The 19,752-nt window shown below is 40.7% G+C and overlaps 1 protein-coding gene across 1 annotated transcript in view; it reads left to right on the top strand.

Annotated features, from left to right (window-relative positions):
- Positions 1-8,743: 8,743 nt before the first annotated feature.
- LOC108799266 (zinc finger protein 474-like) overlaps positions 8,744-19,752 on the top strand; it is a 17,507-nt gene continuing 6,498 nt past the window's right edge. Inside the window, exons 1-2 of the mRNA XM_018571107.1 lie at positions 8,744-9,718; positions 17,504-17,684. Of these exons, the coding sequence (XP_018426609.1) occupies positions 8,753-9,718; positions 17,504-17,684 (1,147 nt within the window). The 5' untranslated portion in view covers positions 8,744-8,752. The remainder of the gene's footprint in view (positions 9,719-17,503; positions 17,685-19,752) is intronic.

Raw genomic sequence — 19,752 nt, 5'->3', positions numbered from 1 at the left:
GCAGTTTCATACCATGCGACCCCGGCAAAAGTTTTAACAATGCACATTAAAGGAGAACTATGAGATGAGTGACAATGAGACTGTCACAGGTCGGCTCAGTTGATCGGAAGGTGAGCAAACACATACCCGGTTCGCTCACCTCTCAATCCTGTCACGGCTCTCTGCCATGACAGGGGGAGGGGCTGGATTCCCCTCTCCCCGCTCCGATCTGCCAGCGCTGACTGGCGGAACGGACGGGGGAGGGGGCGGGTACAGCTGGCTCTGCCTCTAGATAGGCAGAGCCAGCTGTCACTCACGCAGCTGGGCGGATCTCGACGTCGATGTCGGGATCCGCTCCGGCTGCGGCGTCTCAGTATACCGCGAGCTGTAGCTCGCGGTATACTGAGCTTAGGGTAACGGGAGGACGCTAGTTTGTGTCCTCCCGTTACCCTAAGGAGAACTATGGGGAAAAACACTGACCCCATAGTTCTCCTTTAAAGTACATAGTTTTTTTAATGTTTAGAGCGGTTCTGCACGGCCAAATACGTGTGGACAACCATCCAGTGTGACTGGAGCCTGGGACCGGTCTTTCCAGCCTTGCTCCCCCTCCACTCTAGTGGTCTAAGGTCCTGTGAGTCATCACGTCCAATACACAGTGTACAGAATGTGAGGATGCCGAGGGACATTTCATCACTGCAGTGGAGGAGGAGACATGCTGCAGGGAGCACTGTAACAGTTAGCCAGCTCTAAAGTTCCGGTCAGTATAACTTTGTTATTTTAGCACCTAGACCATAACAAGCACTTAACCCTTGCAGTTTGGGAGTAGCCCCACTGCAAGGGTTAAGAAAAGTTTTGCCCGGAGTTCTTTAAATATTCACACAAGAGTCTCAACTCCTTCCATCAGCTTTAGTATGTCTGTTCTGTAGTGGAAAGCCTGCCTGCTATCCTCTTTTTTTATAGGTAAAGTTCTGCTTTGGTCCCTAGACAATTTTCAGAAATTCGTACATTCAGATGCATTCGAATTTCTGGATGACAGAAATAACACAGATTCCCAACAAATAACACAGAATCCCAACAAACCAAATTGACTTTCGGACCTGAATCCTGAAAATCAAAATAACGAAGAATCCAAAACTAAACTAAACGATTTTTTACGGCTTACATGTCCACATTCACCCTTGAGTGTGAATATTTTAAGACAATTTTGTATTATATTTTTTTTCGTGTTTATGTGTGCTTTTTTCACACATTTGTCAAGCATTTATGGCTTGAGAACTTTTATTATAGCCAATGAAAAACGAATTACTAGGAGCAGGACATGCATTTTTCAGGTGCTCCTATAGAAGTCTATAGTGCCACAAATGTGCAATTTTACCCCCAAAAAACCTCATGTACTTTTTTGAGCAACAAGTAACTAAACAGTAGAACCGAAGGGGTGCCGTTGGCCGGCCGACAGCCTGCTTCCGACAGCTGGGCGGAGCCAGCCGTGATCTTACGGCTGGCTCCGGCCACTTGCAGAGAGATCAGCGTTCCTGGTTACCTGCTAACCAGGGACACTGATCTCCAAACAACTAACTCTCCCTGGCGCTCTGGGAGTCTCCTGCTCCCGGCCGCCAAGGAGAGAAACACTGCTGTTTCTTTATTCTGACACGGAGCAAAAAATAAAATAATTCCCATTGATTGTACCCGCCCTCTGCTGCAGTTCTCCATCAGGTCCATCAGCAGAGTGCGGGTACAATGCTAGTTTACTATTGTCTATTACAAATTGAAATAGCCAATAGTAATGTAGCAATGTATTTCAATGGGAATTATTTTATTGTTTTTATATTCTGACATTGCTCTGTGTCAGAATAAAGAAAAAAAAAAAAACACAGCAGTGTTTCTCTCCTGGGCGGCCGGGAGCGGGAGGCTCCCAGAGCGCCCGGGAGAGTTTTTTTTTCTCGTTTTTTTTTTTACGGCAGCAGAGCCGCCGGACAATAGGAAACTATTGGGCGGAGCTAGCTGTCACTGCTAGCTCCGCACAATCGTTTTCTATTTACTTTTTAAAAACTTTTAAGCCCCGTTCACATTGAGCAATTTATCGAGCGGTAATTCCCGCAATATCGCGCTCCAATGCATTTCAATGGGGCAAAGGGTCCTGCTGTCGCGAGTCGTGTGTCGCTACAGCAGGACCCTTTTTGGAGCGGATTTAGCCGCGATTCAAGCTTGCTCAATGCAAGCTTGAACGCGAGATCGCGCGGCAAATCTTGCGATGTCGCGCAATATGCAAATCGCGCGACAAACGCGCGATTTGCATATCGCGCAGTGGGAACGGGGCCTTAAACTATGTGTACCTGTACCCCTCTATGTTATGGTTTCTCAGGAAATCGTCCAAAAGCTTCTTGAATGATTCCACATTCTAAGCTGAGATCACTGCCTCTGGCAGCGAGTTCCAGACCCTAACCGCTCTAACTGTGAAGAACCCCCTTCTCCCCATTCCCACCGAGGCATATTGTTGCAGCTGATTCAGCACGAAAAAACGCTCCACCCAAGGAATCCCATTTATTTATATGGCCCCCATTCACACCTGTGAGTTTCGTTGCAAGCAGAAATATGCATGTCGCTCAAAATAGTACATGAGCTTCTTTGGGGCAGATCTCAGCGCGCTTTGTCCCATAGACTAAATAGAAACGCTTGAAAATGAACGTTGTGAATTTGTTTCCCCCTTTTTACATGCGTTTTGCCCATTCACATGAATGTGCCAAAGTCTGATTGCAAAAATGCGCGATTTAACCTCTTGCCGTCCGCCCGTAGTAAAAAAACGGACGGACGGCACTGCAGCATCTGCAGGTTGCCGTCTCCAGACGGCAATTTTTTTCTGCTCGCGCGCGCCCCCTAGCGGCACGCACGGACAGAAAAGACCCGCTAAATGCACACACCCGTTACCGGGTGTTTCACATATAGGCGATCGGCGGGTCCATAGCCCGTTTTTTTTTCATTTTAGGGCCATCAATCACTGATAACACTAAACTGATGAGCGGTAACAGCTTTTAAAGCGTCGCCTAGGGCCAATTTTGGGTATTATCGTTTTTTGAGGTTTCGCGCGCGCACGCAATTTTAAGGCTTGACATGTTTAGTGTCTTTTTACCCGACGTGACCCCATCTTTTATATTTTACCAAAAAATTGGGTAATAATAAATGTTTTATCATTTAATATAGGGGAAACTGTTTTTTTTTTAAACAATTTCGGTAATTTTTCCTTAATATAGTAAAAAAATAAAACCCCCAGTGGTGAATAAATACCACCAAAAGAAAGCTCTATCTGTCCCCAAAAAAGGGTATAAAATTCATTTCAGTACAGCGCTGCATGACGGAATAAATGTCAGTTAAAGTACCGCAGCGCTGAATACTGAAAAATGGCCTGGATGGGAAGGGGGTTTAACACCGCGGATGTCAACTGGTTAACATACGCGCATAAAACACACATGATAGGTTTCTCCTAGGTATGAATGAAGCCTTAGGCTGCATTCATACCCGAGTGACACCTATTATGCGCCTCTTACACGTGTTTTTTGTGAGCGTTTTTTCTGCATTTTTTTACAAGCAGATTGTGGCATATTGAGCAGATGGTGGTTTATTCATGTGCATGGGCAAAACGTGCTGAATCTGCTCAAAAATAATCACAATGTGCATTTTTCAAAAGTTTTCTACTGAGTCAATGGGGAGAATACGTGCTGAATCTGCCCCAAAGTAGCTCATGGAGTATTTTGTGCCACAGGCGTATTTCTGCTTGCGACAAAACGCTCAGGTATGAACAGGGGCCATAGAACTGAATAGGATTCCTAGGGTCGAGCGTTTTGTCGCGCTGATTGAGTGGTCTGTTCACACCTAGGCGACATCGTTTTTGTGCATTTTAACGCTTGTTTTTTAAACCCATTTTTGCGCAACTTTTGCACATTTGTGCATGCATTTAATGCGCATAAATCAAGTTGCGCGTTTTTATAGATTGTAGTTCATTGATGTTAATGAGCAAACACGCGCAAAATGCGTGCAGAAACACGCAAACACACAGCAAACGCTTCAAGCATTTCCTATAAAAAAAAGCTCATGTACTTTTTCCCGCGACAGGGGTTTTACTTGTTACACAACGCTCAGATGTGAACAGGGCCATAGAAATTAACAGGGTTTTTTGGGGGTACGTTTTTTGAAAAACACTACAAAATGCTCCGTATGAACCCGGCCTTCAGGTTTAAAAGATTTCTAGCTGGTCACTATGCACATTTACATAGTGTGAGAGTTGTTTTAAGATCTCACACAAGCAATTTTATTCCTCCAGCTTTATCCATATGCGATGTTCTGAAATGCTATCATACATATACTTGAATTTGTATTCTTTTTATGGCATATTGTTATACACAGCTTCATACTCGGTGTCAATAAATTGTAAGTGAATTGCATTTTTGCTGTTTCTATGTTGTCTACATTCTATGTCTGCACAGGCTGAGTGTCATTATTTGCTCAGCAGCTTGCAAACCTTTTCGCAAGGATGCAGTTTCATCAGGTTTGTTGACATGTTGCTTAGATACCTAGAGAGAGCAGCTGTATTATAGTTACCATAGCAACAAGTGGACGCCAGCATTCCTCTGCTGCAAGGAAGGAGAGAACAAGCTGTCTGAAAGTGTTCAAAAGACGTCCAATATTATAAGCTGAACAGGTGAGGAATTAATGATGAAACAAACTCTTGCAACAAATGTCTTTATTAACAAATCAGAAGGTCGTTCTCAGAAAGATAATACCCAGTCCGCTCTTAGAACCGCTGATACACTGTTATATCCTGAAGTGGCTCTTTTACTAGTAAAAACTGTTGTTGCTTCAAACTCGGCATTGGCAAAGATCTCCTAGTTATGACTTGATGAAAGCATTTTGTTTTTGTTCTTTTTTAAGCAATTTACTAAACAAAATTCAAATTTATCTTGTTTGTAAATAATTATTTGTAGTGAGTAGGCACGCTATGCTTGTATATACAATGGGGTTGACTTACTAAAGTAACAGAGGCTCTTTATTTAGCAAAGTGAAAGTTGGTATATAAGGTATGCCATGTTCATTTTATTATCAATCATGTACAAGCATATATCAATGATGATTGGGTAGTCTATGTGAACTCAGCTTCTGCATATTTACAAACGTTCACTTTTTACAATGGTTCTATGTAGTGGAGGTATCTGGGAGGTACAATCACCAGATGAAAGGGGTTGCTCAGGGTTGGGTGCCAGCTGCGATGAGCTGTTCGTTCTGGAGCAGTGGGGTGGGTTCTCCAAGAGAGTAAAGGGGCAGGAGGGTAAATTGGCACATTTTGTAGTGCTTGACCTTCTGTGGCTGGAACTTGGTCTTCATAGTGGCAGCTTCAGTCCCCGTTCACACCTTATGTGTGCGTTTTGCATCAAAGTGCACTCATGAAGTGCGTGCTTTGACGCACATTCATAGAACGTGTCAAAAAACGTGAGTTGCACTTGCGGTACTCTTACATGTTAATGACACCCCAAACACATCCAGAAAAGGTGCGTTCTTCCCGCACGTGGACACGCGTTAAACACTCACAAGCACGCCGTATGCCTGTAGCAGAATATGATACATGTTCTACCTTCCAGTATTTGTCATGCATGAATGGGTACAATGCTAGTTTACTATTGGCTATTGCAATAGAAATAGCCAATAGTAATGTCCACCCAGCTGTCAGTAATGTCCGCCCAGCTGTCAGAAGCAGGCTGTCGGCCGGCCAATGGCCGGCCGCTCGGCCAGCTTCGTCTTTCAGCACGGCTCAGCGCTCGACTGAGCCGCTCGGCCGTGATCGGGAGCTGTACGGGCTATTGTGAATAGCCCGTACAGCACCCCCTCGGTTCTCCTGAACTGAAGGGGTCCTGGTGCCGAAGCTAGCCGAAGGATCGGACGAAGCTACGGCCAGATACTTCGGCAGCTTTGTGAATAGACCCAAATGTGTCATGTGCTGCAAATGTGGGGAAAAAATGCACACGAACATGCAAGATTGCACATTATTGTGATGTGTGTTCCCAGTATGCCGAGGTGTGAACTGGATGAGTGAAGGAAGAGAGCGGATCAATGTTTGCTACAGCGTCGTGATGCAGGCTTGGAGTGGAGCCCCTGGATTATGCCATCTTGGTTGCAGACTAGACCTCGTAAACAGTTACTTTTCTAAGTGAACAGCCTCTACTTCTTTACTTTATTTTGATTATAGTGTTAACATTTTCCATTGTATAAATCTTATTGTTAAACAGAAAGTTTTAACAGTATTGTTAATATGATGCTGATTATTATTATTGTTATTATTATTTTTATTCTGTGATGATAACAGGCCCAGTTCACAAATCTTTAAAGGAGAACTATGAGGTGCGTGATTTCCACTCATCCTCATAGTTAGAGCCGACCTGTGACAATGAATATTATCGATCGGGAAATGAGCAGAAATATGCCGCCGATCCACTCACTTCCCGATCGTCTCCCTGCAGGGATTCCCCCCCCCTTCCCTTTCCAATCCTCCATCACTGAGTGGAGGAACGAACAGGGGAGGGGGAGGGCACAGCTGCCTCTGCCTCTGTACAGGCAGAGCCAGCTGTCACTCACGCTCTCAGTATGTCGTGGGCAACAGCCCACGCTATACTGAGCTTTGGGTCACAGGAGGAGGTTAGTATATGTCCTCCCGTGTCCCTAAATAAAACTATGGGGAAAACCACTTACACTTTCACTTTTAATGCAATGATTTGGATGTTTCTTTTCAGCCATGTCCCTGTAATTTTTAATCTATCTTAAAACATAAAAAAAAAAAAGAAGGATCCTTATCTTGAAGTGTTAGCTTTGTGAACTGAGCCTAGGAAATGTACTAACATTCTAATTTTGGTATAGTTTCTAGTGCAATTGCCATTTTTATCCTTTATGTTTATTACAAGCATTGCTATTTGAAATTAGGGCTTTTCAGAATTAGAGCTATTCCACTCTGAAAACCACCATTATATAAACCAAAATAACCAGTTCAGCAGAATTCACTAATTGTTTCCATGATTTTTCCACCATATACATTTAAATAGAAAATGCAGTGTGGCTGCTTGAAGAAGAGCAAAAACTTGTAATGCTTTCTGACCTATAATGCTTAGTTTTGGCTACACTTTAATACAATGATTTAATCACATTTGATGCAATAATACAAGCTTGATCAGCATGAGGTCACAGCATATGTTATGGTGATGGCATTTTATAAAGCCACATTTTTTTAGAGCAAACATTAGGACAATTTGGCAAGGAAGTTAGGTAATTTAAGTTTGAGACCGCAGGCCATAGAAACTAAGATGCCCAGCAAACATTTAGCAATGCCAGTATGCATTAGTTAACTTGCCTATAATTGTAAAACTGATTTTGCTACCTAAGGACCCTTTCACATAAGCGGTCCGATTAGGTCCGCCTGTTAGTTTTTCAGCCGGACCCGATCGCATGCTCTATGTAAGTCTATGGGCAGTCGCGTGCAAATGGACGAGCATCTGTTTAAACCCGGTTAGCCTCGGCTCCGGCTAGGTCCTGAAAAACAAATGTATCAGAGATCCATTTTGACGGACCGGATTTTGCCGGCCCGGAGGTAATCTAATGTAAATGGACACATGTACGTTTACATCTGATTCCCCATAGACACACATGGGGCCCGGCAATTTCAGTTTTTTCTTTCATCGCAAGATGGAGGAAAAAACTGTACTGACACGAATGTCACAGTGGTGCCATCTGCTACATACTGCAGTGATCATGCTCATCTGAAAGGGGCCTAAATTATTTTTAAGGATATATAAGGCATTTATTTGATTCACAGCTTTAATAAATTCCCTGCATCCCTAAATTTTATTGTAAGCTGACCAAATCTGTTTGAAAATGCAGTTTAAACTTAACAACTTATGATATTTTTTGAAGAAGAACTCCAGGAATTCTTTTATTAACCCATGCAGTCGGGCTACCCCCACACTACAAGGGTAAACTGCTCATTTGTGTATAGGTTAATAAAAACACAGTTGGACTCACCCGAAGTTCCGAGCTGACTTCTTTTAAGACCGTTCCTTCCAACGTTTCTCCCCCTCCTCTGCAGCACTCTAAGGTCCCATAAATCATCAGCATCTATACGCCATGTATAGACATGAAGAGGCTGAGGAAGATTACAATGCTGCAGGGAGGAGGAAACGTGATAGATACAAATGAGCACTAAACCCTTTCAGTATGGGGGTAACCCCTCTGCAAAGATTAATTAAAAAAATCCTGGAGTTCTTCTTTAAACTTTTTTTTTTTTTACCATCTGTATTTCACAACAGCTGTCAGTGTGTGTCTGTCATTCTGTGCATAACACAATGGTGGACATTTATCAAGCAGATTAGCAACAAAATTACACATATCACAAATCAGGCTGCATGGAAGCTGTATACATGACATTGGAGGCTCTTCTGCATTGTCCGAATCTAAGAGATACAGAATAAATTAAAAGGACATATATCTAAAACATAAATATAATATGAGCATATCTCTTGCATATTTCAGGCAGAAAAACGAAAAATGTTCATATAACTGGGTGTTGAAGAAATCTGGCCATTGATATATATCCTCTTACAAAGCTAACGCTAGGCAGAAAAACATATTACATTAACAGGAGAAAAGAAGAACAATCATTTTATACATCAAGTAAAAATGCAAAAAATAAATTTGTCTTCCAAAGAAGCTTTTCAAGACACGTACGTTTATAACATCTTCCCTAATGACCAGTAGCAAATACACATTTAAAGCCATTCAAGACATTGATACAAAGTGTCCCAATTCAGTATCACAGCGTAAAGCTATCAGGCCAGAAACTGCTATATTAGCCAAAAGATCATCTACAGGAAGTATGTCCCAAAACCAGGCCAACCGGCCAGTTATCCCTCCTCGAAGACAGGGTTTTAAAGTGTGTTACATATGTGGAAGAGAATTTGGCTCAAAATCTATTGATATACATGAACCCAAATGCCTAGAAAAATGGCATGCAGAGAATGAAAATCTGCCCAGGCATCTCAGAAGGCCAGCCCCGGTGAAACCTCATGCGGCTGCACATAGCTCCTATAAAGACGAGAATGAAGCCGCCTGGCAAAGCTCTCAAGCACAACTTTTACCATGTGGGAACTGTGGTCGTACTTTTCTTCCAGATCGTCTTCTAGTGCATGAGAAAGGCTGTAAACCAAAGGATAAAAATGTAGGCTCTTCCCATTCCACAATTAACAAGACTGTAACACATACCAGTTCTTTGACAGCATCTACAACAACCAGTGGCTTTTCTGATTCTAAGATTCCTGACAATCCAACAAAACCAAAAACATTAATTTGTTACATCTGTGGAAGGGAGTTTGGCACCAAATCTCTCCCAATCCATGAACCAAAGTGCCTTGAGAAATGGAAAATAGAAAATGATAGGTTACCCAAAGGGCAAAGGAGACCCATTCCTCAGAAACCTCAGATGGCTTTATCTAAAAGCGTCAGCCAAGAGGAACAAAATGAAGCAGCTCGGCAGAGCTTCAAGGATCAGTTGCTACCATGTCCAAACTGTGGTAGAACTTTTGCAAGTGACCGACTCCCAGTACATCAAAGAGGCTGCAAGGCTAAACCTGGAGATTGCAGCACCAAGAACACAAGCATGCTCACTAACACACAGAAGCTAAAGAGAGAAAATGAAGAATTAAAAAATGATAAGGTAACAGGTTAATATATTATTTAACTTAGTGTGGGTAAAAAAATATGATACAAGATAAGACCTTATTTTGAAAACTTGTAAAAAAATTAATAGTAAACTAAACAGAATAGTCTCACTCAGCTATTACATAGTGCAATACAATTGTAAGTAAAGTTAAGAAATGAGGTTCGAAGTTTTGACAACCTGTATATTTATAGACCCCCCAAGCTATAGAATATTCTCTGTAAATTTGCTGTGGTGGTTGGGGTTAATACTTAGTTGTCTCACTTTCATGTCAGATAATTATTTAAGCATTATTGCACCCGTTGTTGTCACATTGAAGAGCAGGCATTGGCTCAGGATTTAGAGAGATACCATAAGGTTACTTTCACAAGGACATAAAGAACAGGCATTCACAGAGCACTTTTGAAAACTCCAAATTGCTGTCAAAGCCAATCTCTGTTCCTAAAATGGAAATGATCAATACAGCACATGCCTAGTTTTGACTTTGCTTGGGTCTCTTTTCGTCACCTTAAGTCAAGTCCGTCACCTTTATTTCAAGTCCGTGCAAAGTTAACTAGACGATACCATCCCTTTCCAAATTCTCTTATGTGGGTCAACTGGAGCACAAACTTGGAAATACCATTCAGAAAGCATTTTGTAAAGGGTCCAGTATGGATTGACCCCAGTGTTAAAAGCCCTGTCAGTCCTTTTAAACTAATTAGTTCTATTGTAAAAATGTCTTACAATGAAACTGGACAGAATAAAGTTGATGCTGCCTTCTTGTAGCAATAAACTACATAGGCTTACCTTTATAGATACACTATTGTCAGAAGCAGGCTGTCGGCCGGCCAATGGCCGGCCGCTCGGCCAGCTTCGGCTTTCAGCACGGCTCAGCGAGCCGATGCATATGTGTTCGGCTCGACTGAGCCGCTCGGCCACGTTCGGGAGCTGTACGGGCTATTGTGAACCGAAGGGGTCCTGGGGCCGAAGCTAGCGCAAGGATCGGCCGAAGCTACGGCTAGGTCTTTCGGCAGCTTCGAGAATAGACCCCTATATTGCCAAAAGTTTTGGGACACCTGCCTTTACACGCACATGAACTTTAATGGCGTCCCAGTCTTAGTCCGTAGAGTTCAATATTGAGTTGGCCCACCCTTTGCAGCTATAACAGCTTAAACTCTCCTGGGAAGGCTGTCCTCAAGATTTAGAAGTGTGTCTATGGGAATGTTTGACCATTCTTCCAGAAGTGCATTTGTGAGGTCAGGTACTGATGTTGGATGAGAAGGCCTGGCTCGCAGTCTCCCCTTTAATTCATCTCAAAGTTGTTCTTTCGGGTTGAGGTCAGGACTCTGTGCAGTCCAGTCAAGTTCCTTCACCCCAACCTCGCTCATCCATGTCTTTATGGACCTTGCTTTGTGCACTGGTACGCAGTCATGTTGGAACAGGAAGGAGCCATCCCCAAATTGTTCTCACAAAGTTTGGATCATGAAATTGTCCAAAATGTCTTGGTATGCTGATGCCTTAAAAGTTCCCTTCACTGGAACTAAGGGGCTAAACCCAACCCCTGAAAAACAACCCCACACCATAATCCCCCCTCCACCAAACTTTACACTTGGCACAATGCAGTCAGGCAACCGCCAAACCCAGACACATCCATCAGATTGCCAGACAGAGAAGCGTGACCCCGCTCTGTCATTTTACGTGGCCTACCACTTCGTGGCTGAGTTGCTGTTGTTCCCAGTTGCTTATACTTTGTTATAATACCACAAACAGTTGGCCATGGAATATTTAGTAGCAAGGAAATTTCACGGATGGAATTATTGCACAAGTGGCAACCTATCATGGTACCACGCTTGAATTCACTGAGCTCCTGAGAGCGACCCATTCTTTCACAAATGTTTGTAGAAGCAGTCTGCATGCCTAGGTGCTTGATTTTATACCCCTGTGGCCATGGAGGTGATTGGAACACCTGAATACAATCATTTGTAGGGGTGTCCCAATACTTTTGGCAATAAAGTATATCTTGAATATAGTTTTCTGTTTGCAAGTTTCTGTCTCTCGCTCTTCTCTCATTCCTTATCTCTCTATCTATCATTAGTTTTGTTTGCAGGCTTTTTTTGCTTTATTTTTACCTAGTGATTCTGCTGGTAACTCACTTCCTGTCCTAGTATAACAACAATCACTTCTCATACTGCATCAAGACAACATAAACAGGACAGGACTACTCAGAACTCCCCCTGTCCTTTTGTAGATAACATGGAAGGGTTCCTGTACTCCTCAGACCAATATGCACAATGACAATGCAGCACAGGCAGAGTTTAACCCAGATCAGCAGTTTAATCAAGTAAAGTGAGTATAAACTTTTGCTGCTGCAGGAAGGGCCACAGGTTGGTAGAATGGGTGAAAGTTAGTTTTAAACGACAAGTCTTCTTTAAAGGAGAACTATGGGGTTAAGGTTTTTCCCCATAGTTCTCCTTACGGTAACGGGAGGACCCTAGGCTCAGTATACAGCGAGCTGTAGCTTGCGGTATACTATGCGATCGCCCGCACGGCAACCACAGGGCACATTGTGCCTGCAGTGAGTTCCGTGCGGTGCGTTCAAAATAGTGCTTGCAGCATTCACTTCAATGGCCCGCCACGCCCCCTCCTGCCCAACAAAATAGGGAGCCGGCCGCAATGCGGGAGGTGCATTCTGGTCCGGAATTGGACCGGAACGCACTGCTGATTCGACCATTGTGCTGAATGGAAACAAAAAGCCCCTAAAGAATTTTCCTTGAATGGCAGTATTTATTACTTACAGCTAGGGCAATTGTCAGCTCCATGAAATGAAATGCTCTTTTGCACTTTTATAGATAATTCTCCAAAATTTCAAATTAAAAGTGTTGTCTAGATAATTTTTTGGGAAAATTTGAATGAATAAATAATTTTAAAGCATTACTAAGAACAGAATATATTAACAATTTAGAGAAGTCAATGAAAAACTCTCTATTAAAGCCAACTTTATCCCAGACACTGTGTCATGAGAATAAGAATAATTTTAATGAAAACATCTTGGCAGGACTTTTTTAAGTTGGAAAGGCCTGTTCTTATTGAATTACGTGAGAATTGTCGGCACTTTGCTTGCTAGTTCTTTCACACCGGTCACTGCACATGAGCGATCTCCTAGAATTTACAAATGATCTGACTTGTGAATAGTTGAAATGGTTGTTTCTTTGATCCTAAGCATATAAACCATAAATTGCTATTGTTGAAAAATCAAGTTATGTACTCATGTTTACTTGTCTACATACCAAATCTCAAGGCCATTTATTCTGTCTCTAAAGCATTAGTAACTCTTGCACATTTTTTCGGCATGTAAAAATGCAATTTGTTGGATTTGTGTTACTCTATAGAACATAATCTGTCTGGTTCTTCATGAACTACCATTAACACTTCATAAATTCCAAAATGTATTATGCTCTCAAATTGGCGTGTGCATAAATTCCAAAATGTATTATGCTCCCAAATTGGCGTGTGCATAAATTCCAAAATGTATTATGCTCCCAAATTGGCGTGTGCTTCTGATAAAGTGTTTTACTAGAATCTTTTAAAAGTCTTTAAGAATGGTGCTCTGTGACATTTTAGTGACCTCCATAATAGAAGAATTGTATGGTATAGTGTTGGAAGGGTTTTTTTTGTCTTTACAAAGTTATGGTTGAATGGAAAACAAAAATATAATACATTGTTGTAACCACATTTTTTTTAGTTTAATGGTGACCCTTAAACAGTTGAAATAATGTGCTTGTGTAGCTTATCACTAGAGCCATTGAGACTAGACATCAACACAAGCTCCATATTAATATGACTGATAAGAAAAGTGGTCTATATAAGTTTACAAAAACAATAATTTTCTCATAATGCCCCAACCTATCATATATCAACCATAAATCTGACTTTTTGTCTATAATTTTTCTAATTATAGAATATGTTAGGCCGCCATATTGATTGAGGACTTAATATTTTATTACTATTCTTTAGACGATACAAATCAACCTTTTCAATATAGTGCAGCAGCAAAAAAGCATAGCAAAATCGAAGGCTCTAGAGTTTTAGTGCATTAGGCTACAATACTGCACATATACTGTAAGTTCTTTTTTCAGTAATTTGTTATTCTGGGAAGACTTACTGCTGAGACATGTGATATAGCAGGCCAGGTATTCTTAATGCCACCCCCTATAAGACAGAGAGAGTAAGCTGGACATTACAGAATCATGGTCAGAAGTCACATGCAGTTGCTTTTTAGAAGCTAGCTGCATTGGATAACATTAAATAGATTAAAGTAAATACACTGAATTTTCAGATTTTTACAAGATTGTAGGGATTAGCAGTTCACTGATAAGTGTCCTAAAGATAAGTGTAGTTTGCTTTTGATGGTAACTTACTGTCCACAAACCCAAGATCTGCTGGACACCATCACAACCACATCCATTTAGTAAATAATATTCTTCATAGATAGCAATACAGTTAAAAAAAAGGAAAAGGTTACTTTTTACATGAATTCAGTAGACCTAATATTAGCCTATTGGATATCAGTTGCATGCAAAAATTGCTTCCTGGGACATCCTGGCTTCACTTAAGGGAGCCAATGAAACCTGTTGTATTTATAAAAGCATGTAATAAAATTTCTGCCACAATTAAATGATCATGTCCCTTTTACAATATAGAGGGATGACTGGAAGCAAATATATTTGATTTGCTGTGAAATTATGTTTTTACATGTCCTGTTGGGTAGCTGTTTATTTTTAGTTCAGATTTTTTTTAATAATTAAAGTATTCTGATGTTTTCATGAATCAAATGGTATCTTACATTCACTATGCATGAATGTCTCACCCCATGTTAACTTATATTTCTTTTTGTTGTTTTATTCCTAGCAGCTAGCTAATCCAACTTTAGTATTGTTGGAAATACAACAGCTTATGTTGATGTAGTATTGTCTTTTGAGCACTAGATGGCGCTGTAGTGCAAAGCTAGTCTATGATCAACTGTATGTTAGTTTTCTAAATGTATACTTAACTATCATCTATATGTTTCCTGTTTAATGCTGTATTCAGATGTATTGTTCTTATGAGCAAGTAAAACTTAATTCAGCATTCCTCCATATCTCAGTGCTTCATCTAAACACATAACCAACAGTTTATGGGCCCAGACACTGAACAGAACACTGCAAGTCAACAAGAGCCACATCCAAGCTGCTGAAAGATGGCAAGTAGTTCAGTTATAGAGTTTGCAATCGCAAAACACAACAATAGCAACTACCAGCTTTGGAAGTTCAAACTTGAAATGCTGCTAACTTAGCAAAGATGACTTGTGGCAAATCCTGAGTACAGACAGACCTAGTAAAGGACCCACTGAGGAATGGAACAAGAAGGCAAGCAAAAGCAGTTATAAGTCTGCTAGTGGAAGATAACCAGCTCATCTACATCAGAAATAAAAATACAGCTAAAGGTATGTGGACTGCATTACAGAAACTGCATTAACGTTCAAACCTAAACAGTAAACTATATCTGCTACACAAGCTATCTAAGATGAGGCTAGAAAAAGCCCAAGAAATGTCTGAACATTTGAATGCCATGCTGAAAATTGTAGAGCAGCTACGTGCAATTGGAGAGGAAATTAAAGATAACCATGTGGTGGCATTACTGCTATGCAGCCTTCCAGAGTAATACAGTGCTCTTATTAACACTCTGAAAACCAGACCTGAGCAGGAACTAACACTAGAATATGCTAAAGGAAAATTATTCAATGAATATGACAGAAGGAAGGAAAATATGCACAATGAAGAAAACGAGAAAGCCCTTAAGGTGGATGAAAGCGCAAAGCAAAATACAGAAAGAAAAACATGTTTTGCTGTAAAAAGACTGATCACCTGAAAAAGGACTGTTCAATCGGGAAAGCTGAGCAGCGAAAGCAAAAGGCTCCTACAAGAAAAAGAGATAATGCACCCACAAAGATGAACTGTAGGCACATCATGAAGTGCTACCTTTTAAGTGACTCAGTATACCACGCGGATGGTGTATTGAAGCAGGAGATACAAGTCACATGACCAGTGATAAGACCTTCTTCACAGAACTTGATTTGAGTGCAAAGAAAAACGTTTTCCTAGCAAACGGGAAAAGTACTACCGTGGAAAGTAACGGTTAAGGATTCTTGAACTGCATCACACCGACAAGGCACAAGCAGAGTATCCTCGTGAAAAATGTACTGTAGTGTGTACTGTTCCAGACCTAGAAGGAAGCCAGTGAAATCAGTGAAACCTTTGCTAATAACAGTCTCATAGTTCAAATCCGAAGTGATGAATGTACAAACTTAAACAAAAAGCATATCCTCGCAAAAGGAAAATTGGATGAACACCTATACAGACTTATCACCGCAAATCCACAAGTGGTTACATCTTCCAACATGGGGAAAGAGCCATAAGTTGGTTTAGCCAAAAGCAAACAAGTGTTGCACTTTATTTAACTGAAGCTGAATACATAGCAGCAGCAGTACACACTTATCAAGAAGCAATATTGATTTGCCAGCTTTTAATGGATATGGGCATAGACATGTCAAACCCCATCCCAATGTTTGAAGACAACCAGGGATACATAAAGCTGACACAATCAGAAAGAGTCAACCCTAGAACCAACCATATTGATGTGAAGTATCATCTGCTAAGGGACACCCAAGAGCAAGCTATTATCGACATTCAATATTCCTCATCAGAAGAAATGACTGCTGACGCACTCACCAAGCCATTGCCAAAGGATCATCACAGTTTCCATAGAGGGATGCTAAACGTCATATAGCAACGCATATGCTGTTGAGAAGGGGTGTTGGAAATACAACAGCTTATGCTGATGTAGTATTGTCTTTTGAGCACTAGATGACACTGTAGTGCAAAGCTAGTCTATGATAGTCTGTATGTTAGTTTTCTATATGTATACTTATCTATGCTCTATATGTGTCCTGGTTAATGCTGTATTCAGATGTAATGTTCTTATAAGCAAGTAAAACTTAATTCAGCATTCCTCAAGATCTCAGTGCTTCATCTAAATACATCACCAACAAGTATAACCTGAGACCACAAAAATATACTATATGGTTAATTATTTAAGGGGTATATTTGTTAAGCAATGACTGTAACATTCATCAACCATTCACAGATGGCTAATCATTCCCTGTAACTTAAAACGCATACACCAGGAATATACACCTGCAGTGAACATTTGGTGACTATCGCATTCACTGCTTTCTAAATATTCCCTTGTGTGTGTTTATTATATAGCTACTGTCACAGGTCCACCATATGGGTACAAAAAATGAAAAAAAGGCCTCAGTCATGAAGGGGTTAATATTGTATTGAGGTTGACCTCAATGGACCTAATTATATAACTATGACTGTTATTGCCATATTGATGTGTTGGTATTAAAATTACTGATTCTCTGCCAAAGAGAGCACACTGGCAAAATGTTTGGCTCTTGTGTGTTTTTTTTTTAATTTACAGTTATACAACAATGCAGTGGGTCCTAAAGGAGAACCCAAACATTGCTACACAGGGCCAACTGAAAACTATTTCAATAAATGTGCAATATCTTAAGATTTTCTGTAGCTTGGTGGTCCACCACCTTCTGTTTAGTACAAAAAAGGAAAAAAAATACAGCTCTGGATTACACTGTGTAAACTAATAACTGTTTTTTCCTCAGTTTTTAAATGTCACTTTTTGTCTTGTAAAACATTTAGGAGCAGAAAATAACTTTGCATACTTCAAAACATTTTTCCCCAGCCACCTGCAATAAAAGCACCTCCAACAGTTGTGTGCTACATCTGCGGTCGTGAGTTTGGTACAAAGTCTATCAGTATCCATGAACCTCAGTGTCTAAAGAAGTGGCATCTCGAAAATGACAGACTACCTAAGAATCTGCAGAGACCTGAGCCAAAGAAGCCAGAGGTCAGAACAATAGGAGGTATGTTTTACAAATGTCTCTAGATCAAGCACTCAACACTTACAAATGTCTCTAGTTCAAGCACTCAACGCTGGGCATTTATATTTTTAAATGTTTCAATGCATTCTTATCAGTCAGATTGTGAACCGACAGCCTTCTGGCAATTAAATCCCTGCCATTGTAGAAAGATGTGCACTGCCATGGGAACCGACTGCAGCTTCCATTACTGGAACCCGGAGACTTGATTGTGAACTAATCTGATTAAGTTATGATCATGTGATCATGCCCATGCTTCCAAAACACTTTTACTGTGTATATGGGCAACATAACATTTCAGTAAATGAATACACTGTAAAATCCTAAGGATGACTTCACTTTAGTTTCTTTTAACTAAATGGGCAAAATACAGACAAAAGCTTTATGAAAGTAAATCAGGGTATGCAACATTTTACTATACAACTGTGTGTCAGGGAAAAGACTGCCAGCCGAATTCACCAAGTTGTCCTCCTTATTTCAGAACCATTGGCAAATATGAGAAAAAGTGTGCATATCCTGTTTGCATTATCTCTACAGAAAGTATAAAGTATAAGGGTTGTTTTCCCTGACCATTCTGCAACCAATGTTTGTAGAGAATGGTCAGGTAGAGAAAACAGAAGGCATTCACGTGTCTCATTCCATTACATCTACCAAAAATAAGGGGAACATTCCTCACTTCTGGAGCCTTACCCCCCATACCCCCCATTGGCCAGATGCACATCCAGGACTGCTTTTCTCTAGTCCAAATACAGCCTAACATTATAGAGTAATTTATTCCAGCTACAGTGGTTTCAGGCTTTTTGACCATCACCATTGCAGTGTATGGAAAGAATAGCTCCAGTGGAATAAGCCTTGGGACCCAGTGAGAGTATAATCATGTAGGTTATGGTAGGAAGGGACTAAAGCAATCAAAAAGTCCTCGAACTCAATTACTGTGTTGAACGGTAAAGCCTTCTTAAACCAGCCCACTGTCTTGAAATAAAGAATAATCCTCTCACTTTTAGAATATGCAATGGAATGAGACACGAATACCTTTTGTGTTAAGAAGGCTTTAATGCGCTATGCATTAAATCAGTTGGAGGGCTTTCTGATTTTTAACCCTTTCGCTGCCAAGCACTCCGGAATGCTTTTAACCTCAGCTGGCCAGACCATTTTTGCAATTTTTCCCATTGTTTTGATTTTCTACTGCTGCGTTGCTAGCGTTTGTAAAACACCCCCAAACCATATATTTTCTGAAAGCACAGGCCCAGTAGAATAAAAAGATGGTGCTACTAATTTTGTAGGCCCTGTTATAATTGTGCAAATGTTCGTCAATCAATATTAAACCGATAAAAATACACATTACCCTAAAAGCACACTAAAATGAGTATCAGTGCGCAAAAAAAAAAAAAACTTTTCCGACTAAATCTTAAAGATAAAACTGTATTGAGTTAATTAATAACAAGTATTTGTAGATTTTAAATTGCACCTTTTTGCAAAACTGTAAATAGGCAACTTATGTTAAAAATAATTTATACACTGTGGTGATGTCTGTGTTGTGATAAAATGATACAGGTGTACATTTAAGCGCAACACAGTGTATCACAAAGTGTTGTGACGCACGGCAATGCGCTGCCACAATTAAATTAATGTTATTTCAAAAAGAAAAAATCAAGCACTGTGATGCATTCTAACAATGCAGCACATATGCATGGCATACACCACAATATGGTGCACACTGTTCCACGTGTATGTTATCTGTGTATGTGTGGGGAGGGTTGTGTTTTATTTTTTTTATTTTTTATTTTTATTAATGCTTACTGTTGGGGGGGCTTCAGATAAATATTAGGAGTCTGACATTTCCTTTTTTAAATAGAAAAATAAATTGAGGACACAGAGTCTTCTGAATACAGAGCAGAGTTACCACTCTCATGAAGGCTCTGCCTGCTTGCACTACAGCAGGATGAAAAATGTTGCAGGGGACATGGCTATCAGCATTGCCAATTCTAATTCACAGTTCTGTATCTTGTCAACCAGCACCTGGTCACACCTAATCATGCCCACTATATATATA

This window comes from Nanorana parkeri, unplaced genomic scaffold, assembly GCF_000935625.1.
Source record: "Nanorana parkeri isolate BGI_ZX_2015 unplaced genomic scaffold, ASM93562v1 scaffold40, whole genome shotgun sequence".
NCBI lineage: Eukaryota > Metazoa > Chordata > Amphibia > Anura > Dicroglossidae > Nanorana > Nanorana parkeri.
The sequence above is the reverse complement of the archived record's forward strand: the minus strand, read 5'-3'. Positions and strand labels throughout refer to the sequence as shown.